General features: G+C 34.1%; 2 protein-coding genes across 3 annotated transcripts; one reads left to right on the top strand and one right to left on the bottom strand.

The window, feature by feature from the left end:
- The first annotated feature begins 221 nt into the window (after window positions 1-221).
- Window positions 222-3,626, top strand: LOC126922608 (protein CDV3 homolog A). Its single transcript, XM_050735396.1, has 4 exons — window positions 222-369; window positions 459-1,006; window positions 1,531-1,949; window positions 2,053-3,626. Exons 2-4 carry the CDS (start codon window positions 833-835, stop codon window positions 2,189-2,191), a joined length of 732 nt encoding a protein of 243 aa, XP_050591353.1. The 5' UTR covers window positions 222-369; window positions 459-832; the 3' UTR covers window positions 2,192-3,626.
- A 1,705-nt stretch (window positions 3,627-5,331) lies between these two features.
- Window positions 5,332-7,705, bottom strand: LOC126922610 (putative gamma-glutamylcyclotransferase CG2811). Of its 2 annotated transcripts, XM_050735399.1 has the most exons (5): window positions 7,540-7,705; window positions 6,447-6,635; window positions 5,902-6,051; window positions 5,550-5,671; window positions 5,332-5,472 (listed from the first exon to the last, which is right to left on the bottom strand). In XM_050735399.1, the coding sequence occupies exons 1-5, from the start codon at window positions 7,651-7,653 to the stop codon at window positions 5,436-5,438; spliced, it is 612 nt and encodes a 203-aa protein (XP_050591356.1). In that variant the 5' UTR covers window positions 7,654-7,705; the 3' UTR covers window positions 5,332-5,435. The 2 variants fall into 2 exon arrangements, with proteins under 2 accessions (XP_050591356.1, XP_050591355.1); XM_050735398.1 differs by having other exon boundaries at window positions 5,332-5,671.
- Between the last annotated feature and the right edge of the window lie 4,822 nt (window positions 7,706-12,527).

Genomic DNA, 12,527 nt, shown 5'->3' with positions numbered 1-12,527 from the left:
AACTCATTGAATGAAAACATTCTAAGGTATACTTTTTTAAAAATGTATAAATTCATTCTGCTTCAGTTTTCCTTAAACATTTCTACGTAACAATTATATAATATATAATCTGCTTAATCAGATAAATGATTTTTTCGCACTTTGTTTAAATACGATATTACCATGCGGGATTCTCTTTTTGTTCACCTAGGTAATGAGTGTCCGAGTTGAAGCGTCATTTCGTATTCCGGAAGTGGCGAAATAGAACACGTGGCGCCGCCATCGGTGCACGTCGTATACATTAACCGTGGATCAATTAACCTGTATATAAATTATATTTTTAGTACATATTACCCCTTTCTACGATTTCTCAAGTCCCAGTTTTAATTCGTAAGTAATCTATCATGCCAACTATTTTTATGTTTTACTGAATAACTCGAATGATGCGATAATTTTGAAACACACGACCACGTTTCTAGGTTAGGTAACCCTTGGATTTTTTTGTGTTGGTCTTCTGCTAGACAGTCAGCGCCACATATTCATCGTCGGGAAAAGTATTTCTCGGTATTTTATGAAGTTAAAACGATATACAGCGTTAAAAAGGTTATATTATCGATTTCTATGATTTCTTTGCGTATTTTTTACGGTGTAAATCGGCTCTTGGAAAAGTTGAGTCCGTATTTGGAAATTCTATTGACTTCAAAGTGATTGCCTGACTTCCGGCCAAGACAAGCCCATGTGGACAGCAGCAGCGGTGCCTCCGATCATTTCGTGCTGAGGCTGCCCCTCGTGTTTCTGTGAAAAAAACTTGTCCGACGAATAATCACGCGTGCACCGCGTAAGTCATCGCAGCATGGCTGATTTGGACGATTTCTTTGCGAAAAAAGATCGTAAAAAAGCGAAGGGAAAGAAATTCACAACTACGGAGGAGATAGCAAAGAAATTGGAAGAAACGGGCAAACGGTTGGGGAAGAAATCAAAAGACAAACCAGTGAACCCGGAGGGGGAAGAGACTCAACAAACCGAGGTGAACACTCGTCCATTCCGCATGTGTATCTTGTCCTTCGTTTTTCGTTGAACTTTCGATTCTCGAATTGTGAACAGTCACACGCGAAAGTGCCGAATACGGTGTGCCATAGGTCGCTGCCATATTTGTTCTTGCAAACGTCATTCTTACTATTACTGAAACTAATCTGCTTACTTGGATCCTCCCAATCTAACATGATTCGCATTGCCTTGTTGTCCGACGACCAGATTGTTTGTTACATAATTGAATTGTTACGCGGCTACGAATATTTCCCTTCGTAAACTTGTTGAAACAAACCAGCTGTTCTGGGGATTATTATCGTGCACGATTGATGCTACTTTGAACGAAAATATGGTTTTTTGGATTAAAAAGCTTTTATACAATGGATTGTCGATATTTCTTTTTTTTTTTTTTTGTAATGTAAACCTGGATAAAACGCTTTTATAGGATTCTTTCATAATACATTGTAAATTATGTGGAGAAATTTTTGTATTATTTTGCATGTTTAAAATATATTACTTTAGGATGAAGATGAGTGGAGAGAGTTTGAAGAAGAGAAAAAAGACTATACTGGCTTGAAGATTGGAAACCTGACAATGAACGAATCCATAGATGCAGAATCTGATGATGAAAAAGGTACAGGAGACATTAGCTCGGATGGAGAATCAGGTGAAGGTGGTACCAAACATTCAGGACCCTGGAAAAAGCCAGAGCTCCCTCCACAACCAGAACCAGCACCAGAAACAGCACCACCACCTCCACCACCTGTTACTTCAGGAAGTAGTTATAAGCCTCCACATTTAAGGAATATCCAAACAGTAGCTGCTAGTCCTAGACAACGAGCAAAAAATATTGCGCCAGACATACACAGTGAAGAATATTTTCCAACATTGAACTCCAAGCAGCAGCAAAGCAACGAACCCAGCGGACCATGGGGCAGACGGTATGTATCACGAGTACTTTTGATTGTTTTAAAATAAAAAAAGGAAGAAAATGCAGGGAAAAAGGCGGCATGTGTATATAATAAATAAATAATTTTATTTTAGGAAACGAGAAGAAGGTACGTTTGAAGAAGTGCGTAATCGAGGGGGAAGTAGATCATATAGCGTACAGGATACACAAGCTCAGGCGCCGAAGCTCTCTCTGGGTAACAAATATGGTGCCCTATCGCAAGATCAAAGCTGAAATCATCTCTGACTTGATCGAACGACAAACAATCATTATTACATCATTGCCTCTCTCCGTTTCGTGGCCCAGTTACGCTATTAAATATGTTTTCTAGGATATAGAACACACGGCGGAACGCGTACGAGTAGGATGCATGATCGATTCACGTAAAAGCCAGACGTTGATTAAAAAAACAAAACCAGGAAAAGAAAAGAAATCCTATTTCGTTCGATAGGAGATCGCGCCTGCTATCGTGAAACCGGATGTACCATTTCTTTCGCGAAAATGTGATTCGTGCTTACGATGAATTTCGTGAAGAAACGCAAACGTTTATTTTTTCATACGAAGAGAACATGCTCAAAACACACACATATATACATATTTAGCATCAGTTTTATATTTAATTTTTTAATTTACGTACTAGAAAGATGAAAGATCTTTATCGAGAGATGATGGGGGCAGTGGAGAAAAGTCGCGAGTTTCCGTAACGAACCGGAAATCGAGATAGAACTCTCGTAGCGCAAAAACGGTGTTGAACTTCGCGATTAATCACGTAAGGCACTCATGTGGTCGCTGTATTTTTACACGGTGCTGCTGTTTTCATTTAGCATGCTTGCATTCGCGTTAGTCAGTCGATCACCTTCGAAACGTCTCGGAAATATAGATTAAAAACACTTGGATACTCGAACGTGACATTGTTTTAACGCAGAAAGGACTATATTATATTATTACTTGTGCATTGTATAAAGAAGGAAAGTCGATTAGTCCTAATCGGGCTTTGTCTTTTCGAGTAATAGTTTCGCTCAACGGCAACGTACGTCAACGAACACAAAAGTTTAGATGAATTAAGATATATGTGGATAAATATGTATACATAATAATTACATGGAAATAATTGAACTCTGGGGCTGGGCTTTGGAACGGTGCAGAAATACGAAAGAATTGCACGAAGGAAAGAAAACAGAGAGAACATATACGCAAAGTATAATGAAATCGGATAAGTTTAGTTCGTGGAAACTCAAAACACATGCAGAAGTAATACAGAAAGAAGAGACACGCACGCGTGAACGAACATACAATATAAAATAACAGGAGACGTATGTACGCTTTTGTTGATACTTGTTTAATTAGTTTTGTTGATTTAGGGACTTCTTTTGCGAAAAAGAAATGAAAACAGGGGAGAGGTTGTAAGGAAAGAGAAAGAGGAGAAGTTGTAGAGTTTTTCCTGTGTGATATCAGGAATTTGGGGTGCTAGCGCTGTTATTTTTTGATGGTGAACAAAAAATAAGAAACAAGTAGAAGAGAAAAATCTAACTCGAAGAAGCAAAATGAAGAAAGTGAGCCATACACACAGAATCGCAGAAAAGAAAGAAATGGAGCCTTGTATAGTGAACTATAAGAAGAAAAAAAAGGATGTGATTATTTATAATAAATTTCCTAGGACAACTTATAAGTACTGCCTTAAGCATTTTAATTTCGCGAACCATCAATGATGTGTCGGTGATCTCGCGACTGGTTCAGAACATGTGAAGAAAATGAAAAAAGAAATAAGTGCATGCTCAAAATGAGTGTGGTTGCGATCATTAGTTTTCTGTTCGCGCGATCGACCGTCACAGTCGTTCTATCTCGAGGATCGAAAGCACTTTTCACGGGCATTTCCACGTAGAAATACGCAAATTCCATATGCGAGAGTCTAAAGTTGTTTGTTCAGTTGAGTCGATCAGTTTGTTCGCTTAATAAATCGAACCATGTAAGTAATTATTCCTTCATATTGGTATAAGAAAACATTTGTAAACGCGAAATCAGATGCAGTGACTCGTGAAAGTACTTAGACACATAGTATAGAAAACTTTTATATGTATATTGTATGTGTTACATAAATCATTTCGAAATGTTATAGACATAAGACACGGATGTCATGATTATATTAATAAGATTTAAAACTGATATGAAGTTGTATATAGAAGTTACAAGATATATACTGCAGATATATGTTTCATATATCATGAATAACAAATTTAAACATACGTATAATACGTATTCAAAATTCGCACTAATATAATAAATAATTGTCTATTTAAATATTCTTGTGATTTCTACGAAATATATACTTGTACTAAATGTGTATTAGCTTTTACGTTCTACATTTGTTCCAAATTTTGTCAATATAATAATGATAATTGAATCTTATATATATATCTATTAATGCACATAATATACGTATAAAAGGTTTCTATAAGTATTCAAATACTATCGTGAGCTACTGTATATATGTTAGTATCAAATAATTGTAAAAAATTGTCTATTATTTGGCTTTTTCAATATCAACGAACTGATCGACCAACTTCGTATTGTGTTAAAGATTACCAACCCTGATTTATCAATCGATTTAGACAGAACAGTCAAGAATAAAGGTCTTGGCTAATTTTGGGAAAAAGTGTGAGGGTTGGTGTCTTTTAATGCAGTAAAAATAGTAAAATCGAATGTCGAGAGAGAGAAAAAAGATGAAGTCGCCCGACGACGACGTCGTCAGGGCAACGTGGACTTCGCCTGCCTTTTGTTACAGAATAGTTGAAATAATTTTATCGCGACTGTTAACAGAGAGAAATCGATAGAATGACCGAGGAAGTGAAAGAGTGCGCGAAAGAAAGAGAGTGGCGAATAATGAACTTGATATAATAAATAATGGAGGAAACCAGAGAGTTGACATATACGAAACTTTGTTTCCGATATTTCTTGTTCTCGTTTCATTTCTCATTATATACACATCTTTAACGAAACTCGCAATACTCGTGCCCGATTTTTGTGGAATGAATAATAAAAAAAAAAAAAAAAAAGAAAAAAAAAGGAAAGAGAAAAGGAAAACTGTTTTTTGCAAATAGTAATTATATATTACAAGATATATTTTCGAGATTGTACATAGGTATTTATGAAGACACTTTTCATTGTTATATGTACTGTCAAAATGTTTTTTCAACGATCGGTTCGCTTTATGCGAGAGAACATAGCGCTTGTTAACTCGTTGCGATGGAAATTAACGAGAGATAATATTTAAACCTCTAGAGTCTTAAATGTCTAAGAAAAAAAAAATTGAGTAGGAAACTTGCTTGTTGATGGTAAAAAGACATATTAGACTGCAGAGGATTAAATTTCAATGGTTTTCATTCGACGAAAAATCTTTTATTAACTATCAGGATTAACAAACATGAAGTTGAAGCGTTCATGCGATGATGGGGATAACGACATATGCAAAACACCTTGATCAGAGTAGGTCTTCCGGCCTTACTGTACTTTCCTCGCTGGAAACAAATATATTTTGAGGATGAACTATCACTGAACTTCGCTTCTGTGATTGTACAAGGGATTGCGAGCATACTTTTCGCAATATTTGAGTCCGTGGCTTCCCTCGTTGCTGTACGAGCTGTACATGGGATACTCCAACAAGGACGTCCTGAACTTTGGTAGAAAATATATCCAGACCTTTGTCAAGGTACTGATCTGAGAACAAGTTTGATAATAAATTGAGCAGATTAATTTAATAACAATTGCGTATATTAATTGGTGCAGCATACTTTAGCCTTTCGTGTTTTTAAATTATAGTAAAAGAGATACATACATTTCTTTTGTTTCCCTTTAAACTTTTAATTTAAAGAGAAGTAATAGGATGTTAATTTTGAACAGGAACAATAGTTGAGAAGAAATGAAGTATTTTTAAAAACAATATCTACCTCTTCAAAATTATCGCTCGATTTGGTCTTGCCTTCTGGAGCAACCAACACATCTTCCTCTGATCGTTCGTAAAACGTCGGATGTTCTTCTAATTCGTCTAACTTTTTTAACATTTTCGTGTCGACATCGTATACTTCACCGAATACATGCTGTTTATAAGGAAATATAAAAAGGTAGGTGAATTAATTTTATATGTAATTTTTCATTTAAAGTAACTTACAAGCTTAATTCAAACATCAAACATTGACAATTAGTGTTAATTTTTAAATAATATGTTAAAACTGTTAAAATTTAAAGCACAGTCTTAAGTTAGCAACAACACTAATGCTAGGACAGCAAAATACAAACTCAATTTAATGAATCAATTTAGTAACTCACAAATAAGAGATATTTCATTCGATCTAATATAAATTTGATAAATAATAATGTTCTTTGAGGAAAAACTGCGCCTACGATAGACGTTGCCGCTTATGAACAATTCGGTGAAACTAATTGGACAATAACATTATCTAAGTTGATAATATCGAACTCATGCAATACTCACGTGACCAAAGCCAGGTTTCTTCAACAAAAATGGTATATTATAATTAGTGGCAATTATTAGCGGATACGGAACAGTGGTTCTTCCAAGTCCCAAGAACTTTGCGTATCCATTTGCAACGTCTTGGATCAACTTGTGGTTGGGTTCTCCTCGCTTTAGTGTTCCGTATACGAAGACACGGTGTAAAGGACTCTTGAACAAGTGTTCATACATTTTGAACTTTCAGTCGTATTGTAATTATATGAATATACTGTGCAGAAAATAATTTGTCATCTTAACTTCAAAATGCAAGCTTGAAAACATTTTTTTTTTATTTTAATAATTTACTTCGCTGTATAATGATGTACAAACAGTTTCAACGCTTTTCAAAGAAATGGCGTTTGTGGGTGAAGTCCACTAACAACTCAACTTCACTGTCAATAACAATGGGCTACGCGTTTTCCAATAGATGGAGCCACTAGTATGTGTTAAAATTATTGGTTATGGCAAACGAGAGTTGAATCGTTTCGTTTCTTTCTCGAAGAGAACAAATTGTTGTTACCCGATAGTGTTCACCACAAAGCATTAGTTTTCACGAAACAGTTCCGTATATTCGAATAAAATCAATACCAACAATTATGAGAAACGTATCAAAAACTAATTACGGTGTCACACTCGACAATGTTACGCATGTTTCGACACACACCAGAGGTCACTCGTGCTCACTTGTTTCCGGATACTGATATTGTCATCGACTTTACTGCACTTCCGGCATTTGTTTTTGTGAAAAAAAGAAATAAAAGGTATGGCTGAAACATTATGCACTGTTTTCTAAATTAAATATAATTGTTGCATCAACAAAACCATTTAGTCTTTTTCCTTCCATTCGTTGTATGTTACATTCATTTACTTAGCAATATATGTTTATGTAATATAATGTATAAGCAATATATGTTTATGTAATATAATGTATAAGCAGTATATGTTTATAAATTGTGGACAGTATTAAACTTGTATCGTTGTCAATATAAAGAACAATAGAAATGGCCAAATAATTTATGGTATTAGGGATTATGGTAGAGGAATTTAAAAAAATGTTAAATTTTGTAGGTTTTACCTCGTCCGATAGTAATTGCATGTCCACAATGTTATTCGGCAGTTCATGGAACGAGTAGATGTCCATAACCGCGATGTTCGTTAGCATTGCTGCGGCAGCAATATGAAATAACATAGTTGCAAACTGCAACACGGCAAAACTAGTGATTCCACTAAGAGTATAGTGCGTACAACCCTGATCTCGCTGTCGCATAAAAGGTCAAAAGTTGAAGCGATAAGAGCTTTTGTGCGACACGAATCACGCCATTTCATTTTTCCTTACGATTAATTTCGCTCTATTTTTTCTTCCACAATCTTTCTAACCTTTTCCGATAAGTTTCGATTGACAAAACATTTTTACCCTTTGTCGTCGTAATTATTATATCTGAAGAAAAATAACACCATATCGTTTGATTAATTTGTTAGAGTCCTTGGAACTTCCGTCGTTGCTTATTATTATTAAAAATATAATAAAAAAGAATAAACGACGTTTTAGAAATATAGTAATTTTATTCGTGTTAGAAGAATTAATCACTTTCAAAGACTATTGAAAATGATGTTACAATTTTTAGTTATATCAATGACACCACCGTTATCATGAATTATTGATACATAAATTTTATGAATTAATTTATTATTATTGAATATTTTATAATTAAATTATTTTAGACATTTATTATCAACATATGGGACAATAATTGCGTAGTAATAAAAACGAAAACAATTCTCGCTATAATAGTCAGTGGATAAAGTAATTTTCTGCTTAGCCTTCGTTTGTTTAATTTAATTTTCACGAAGATCCTCGGCGTATCTATCGTCGTTTTAATTACGTGGACGACAGACTGATATTTTGTCGGAGGATCTGGCTTTCTTGTGACACGAATTGTCGAAAGGCATCATTCGTTAGACGTTTTCCACTTTGTCTTTGTCGCAAAAGTTCATCAAACTTATTCCAATTTTCGCCGCCCTCCTCTTTAATATCCTTACCCTTCAGATATAGATTTATTACGTTAAAAGGAATTAATTCGTTTCAGGCTCAATAGGTTTCATTACCTCGATGAGGACGTACAAAAGGCCTTTGCTCCTGTCTCCAAGTAACATATAATTCTGATAATAGAGACAATCTATCAATTCTTGTAAAATGTTTTTCGTTAAATGATTGTCTAGATAGGAAAGGTCTTATTTTAGAATTTGTATTACTCGGTCGTGGATGTTTATGCATTTCTGGAAAATTTAGAGATGCACAAAATGCACGGAATATTCATATAATATGCAAATATGTACGTGTAAGATAAAAATAATTAATAATATATTTAGTTTCTAGTCAGGTTCGTAGAAGCATGAATTTGCATAAAATACGTAATCTATTAATTATCTAACGTATTAATAAATCGAAGGTAATAATCACAGCTTAAATCTAAGTACTGCAATTTCAAATTTCCTGTCGCCATCATCTCTCCATTCATCGGAAAGCTTTCTTTCCTATGAGGATGGCACGTTTCATATCCCAGTGTCGTTCTGATTTTCTGTACATGTAAAGCAATGGATATTATTCATAAAAAATAAATGGATACCCTCGGTGGCTGTAAAACTAAACAATTGCTTATAAATTTATAGTTATTACTTGTATAGATTCTGAATCTGGAAGTGAAATTCCTTCTTCCTTCGTTTTGATCGAGGATTCCTGAAGATCTGCAAATATATTTTACTCTATTACAATAAGTAACAAAAGTAGAACTTTCATTAAAATTATTAGAAAGGTTGTTAAACAAATAGAATGACTTTACTTCTATGTGAGAGACGATCATTTATTTCTAACTGTTTTTAAATATTAATATTAAACATGGAAATAAACAATTCTGAGTAAAAATGTAACAATTCTGTTCAGTTTCTATTTGTACTCCGTTCTTTCCTCCAAAATTCTCCATTAATCGATTAATTAATTAATTAAGAATATCAATCAACGTTCTGCTATACTTGTAATTTGTACAAGTTACATTTTTTAGATCGTCTTGTAAGACTCTGACGTGTTCGAGATTTCGCGTTCTTCCTCAATGATTCCTCGTTTACACTTTTGTCAATTTCCTCGTCCTTCTTCTTCTCCATCTAAGTTTTCGTAATTTTTAGTAATCGAACGAAGCTGTGAATTTCATCCGAGGAAAACAGACGTTTTAGATAAATTTCTGATCATTACCCATTCCTCCATTAACGACAGTTCAGCGAACTTTCTACGACGCAGCTCGACAATTTCTTCGAACGTCAAGGCAATTCTAATTTTATGAATTAAATACGTCGAGTAAATTTACATATTAATCTGTTGTAATACTAATTAGAATAATTTATACAATGACAAGCATACAGTGGTATTAGAATGCTATAATGAATATACTTAGAATCATTAAAATACAATAATTCTATACTTCGAGTTATTGGAATAATTTATACACATTTTTATGTACATTTTGAGCTGCTGTAATATTAAAGATGCGCCTTCATCGCATATCCTGTTTCCAAATAAAACAAGACACCTCAAAGACCTGCAAATATAAAAGTACTATACTTTATATACAAAAATACGTAATTAAAGCTATGTAATTAAATAACATGCGAAAAATATTTATATTGCTTCTTATTTCATATCCTTTCCCCTCGCGTAAGTAAATATAAGGAAAGTTATTAAGAAATTTATCAAATTCTCCAATTCGGAAGATCTGTGAAGAAGCAAGCAGAGAAATCAAGGTAAGTATACATACACACATTCGTATGTCATCTCGTTTGGAATTATTTTGAATTATATCTTTTGATGCAAATTCGTATATCTTGAGTTTCAGAAAAAATTGTTGGGCCAACTTCCTGATTTTTACATCGGGAGAACATAATTCAGATAGAAGTAAATAGTACGCGAAGGTTCTCCCACATTTTGAAAAAATTTTTACACGGAATTTCTCGAGAATGGACAAAGATTTTTGCCCCAAAATTGGGCCTCTGTATCAGGAGAACACGAACAGTACCGATATTATCTTTTTTGGGATACGAAATTTCATATTTTCGTGAAGTTTCCACAACGATGCACTACATGTGGCTTGCATTTGATTAAATGCGATTAAATTAAATTAAAATACCATTAAAGGCGCCCAAGATGCAATTCTTGTTCCGGTACAAGCCGCAAGACGAAGAATAAGAATAGTGGAATATAGAAATAAGATTAAGTTACCTGTTCGTTCGAAGCATTTTTCCCAGATCGCCTGCACCATCTTTCGTTATATGATTATTTGCCAGATTTAGAATAATTAATTTGGGATTATTCGGTGGGTCACGATATCGTAATTCGTGCGCAATTTTCCTCGTGCCATTATCACTTATTTTGCACAGCCTCAGTGACAAATATTTCAAGCTAAACGCGATTATCTGTCAGAGTGAATTCTGGACACGCCACTTTATAAATTATTAGGTCGTCCGGAAAGTTTCTTTCGTTTTATAAGATGATAATGGACGAACAACAATTTCTGTTCTATATTATTTTATTGAATTACGTATGATCCATTTCGTCATATTTCTATTATTATGTCCGCGCGTAATTCAATAAATTAATATAAAACAAAAAACATTGTGAGTCTATTATTTGCTTATAAAACGAAAGAAACTTTCCGGACGACCTAATACTTGCCTTCCTCCAGGCGTGCAAAGCAAATGATAGTTTTCTTGCGTGTTTGGATTCATGTCTAAATTCAAATCTTGCACGCATCCGATATTTGTCACCATTTCCGCAATTTGCATAACACCGAACGCATTTATATTGCAATTTGGCAATCTATGAAAATGTCCGATCATTTCTTCGACGAACGTAAACGTGGTACGTAAATTGTAAGCGAATAATTATTTGGTTTACTTCAATACTGTGATAGTATTATATTTCTGCATCGTAGAATTCAGCGCATCTAACAAGCAGATGGATACTTCACGGCGTGTAACAAAGTAAAAATGAATTCAAGGACGTGCGCTTATTTCAACTTCTGAACTGCGGATTTTTATGCGTCTACGAGAGATTCAAAAATGCCAAACTGCATGGAATGTGCATAGTATGTAAAAATATATGAAATATCCAAAGCAGAATATTTCCTATAATATTTCGTAGATGGTTGTTCAAGTTTCGTTCTTTTACAGCTACATTTACAAAATTATTAATTTGCATAAATATCCGTAGGTTATTTAATTATATTAAGAAGAAGAAAACTTCGTTTCAGAAGATACTTATCTTTGCTTTCAATTTTCACTGGCGTCACTAGTTTTCTATTTGGGTAAGTTACATGAAAAATTGGCGATCCGTCGTCCTCGAGTCTTAAAATATTCAAATTACCATGAAGATTTACAGCTATTCGGATTTTGTTTCGAATTTAGAGGCGATTACTTTTCGGATGTTGTCGATAAACTATTGGAGACACGAAAATCCGTAATCTGCTGTTCTTAAGATAATTTATTGTTAAACGATGCACTTGATCTTATTAAGAAACTATTATTAAGTTAATGAACTTTAAGGAAACGCTTACTATAATTTTAGGCAGGGGATACACGTTATACTCGTGCGCGTGTTTTAAAAATTCGCTCGTAAAATTTTCATGCAAATTCCTTGTTGTGTCTCCTATTAATGTAACCACGTAACGATATATTTGCTAAATATAAATATAAATATTTAAATATTTACCTCCAATCGACGACGCTTTATCTCGAGCAGAAGCGGTGTATTTGCTCCTCTTATCTACCATGACTTTATTTCGTAGAATTCTTAACACGAGTTTTATTAGCCAGGTTAAAACCGACTGCTGTCAAAGCCACCAGCAAGTGAACGTCGAATTTTTTGGAAGCTTAACAAACGTACGTCTGTAGTACAACAAATAATACACAGTTTCAATAGTTGTAAAGCTAAACGTGAAAATTAATTCAGTGTCTTTCTGTACATAAACTTATTTATCAATTTTGCTCTTCGATCAAGCACAGTTTTCTTACTATTAA

This window comes from Bombus affinis, chromosome 12 (assembly GCF_024516045.1).
Source record: "Bombus affinis isolate iyBomAffi1 chromosome 12, iyBomAffi1.2, whole genome shotgun sequence".
Taxonomy (NCBI): domain Eukaryota; kingdom Metazoa; phylum Arthropoda; class Insecta; order Hymenoptera; family Apidae; genus Bombus; species Bombus affinis.
Note: the sequence above shows the minus strand (reverse complement) of the source record. Positions and strands in the feature narration are given on the sequence as shown.

What these genes read in the sequence shown, in the direction of transcription:
- LOC126922610 (XM_050735398.1), bottom strand. Translation starts at nt 7,653, where the DNA reads ATGTTATTTCATATTGCTGCCGCAGCAATGCTAACGAACATCGCGGTT. An exon ending in AGAAACCTGGCTTTGGTCAC is followed by an intron (nt 6,052 to 6,446) that starts GTGAGTATTGCA and finishes CCTTATAAACAG; the next exon opens with CATGTATTCGGTGAAGTATA. An exon ending in CGAGCGATAATTTTGAAGAG is followed by an intron (nt 5,672 to 5,901) that starts GTAGATATTGTT and finishes ACTTGTTCTCAG; the next exon opens with ATCAGTACCTTGACAAAGGT.
- LOC126922608 (XM_050735396.1), top strand. Translation starts at nt 833, where the DNA reads ATGGCTGATTTGGACGATTTCTTTGCGAAAAAAGATCGTAAAAAAGCG. An exon ending in AAGAGACTCAACAAACCGAG is followed by an intron (nt 1,007 to 1,530) that starts GTGAACACTCGT and finishes ATATTACTTTAG; the next exon opens with GATGAAGATGAGTGGAGAGA. An exon ending in AGCGGACCATGGGGCAGACG is followed by an intron (nt 1,950 to 2,052) that starts GTATGTATCACG and finishes ATTTTATTTTAG; the next exon opens with GAAACGAGAAGAAGGTACGT.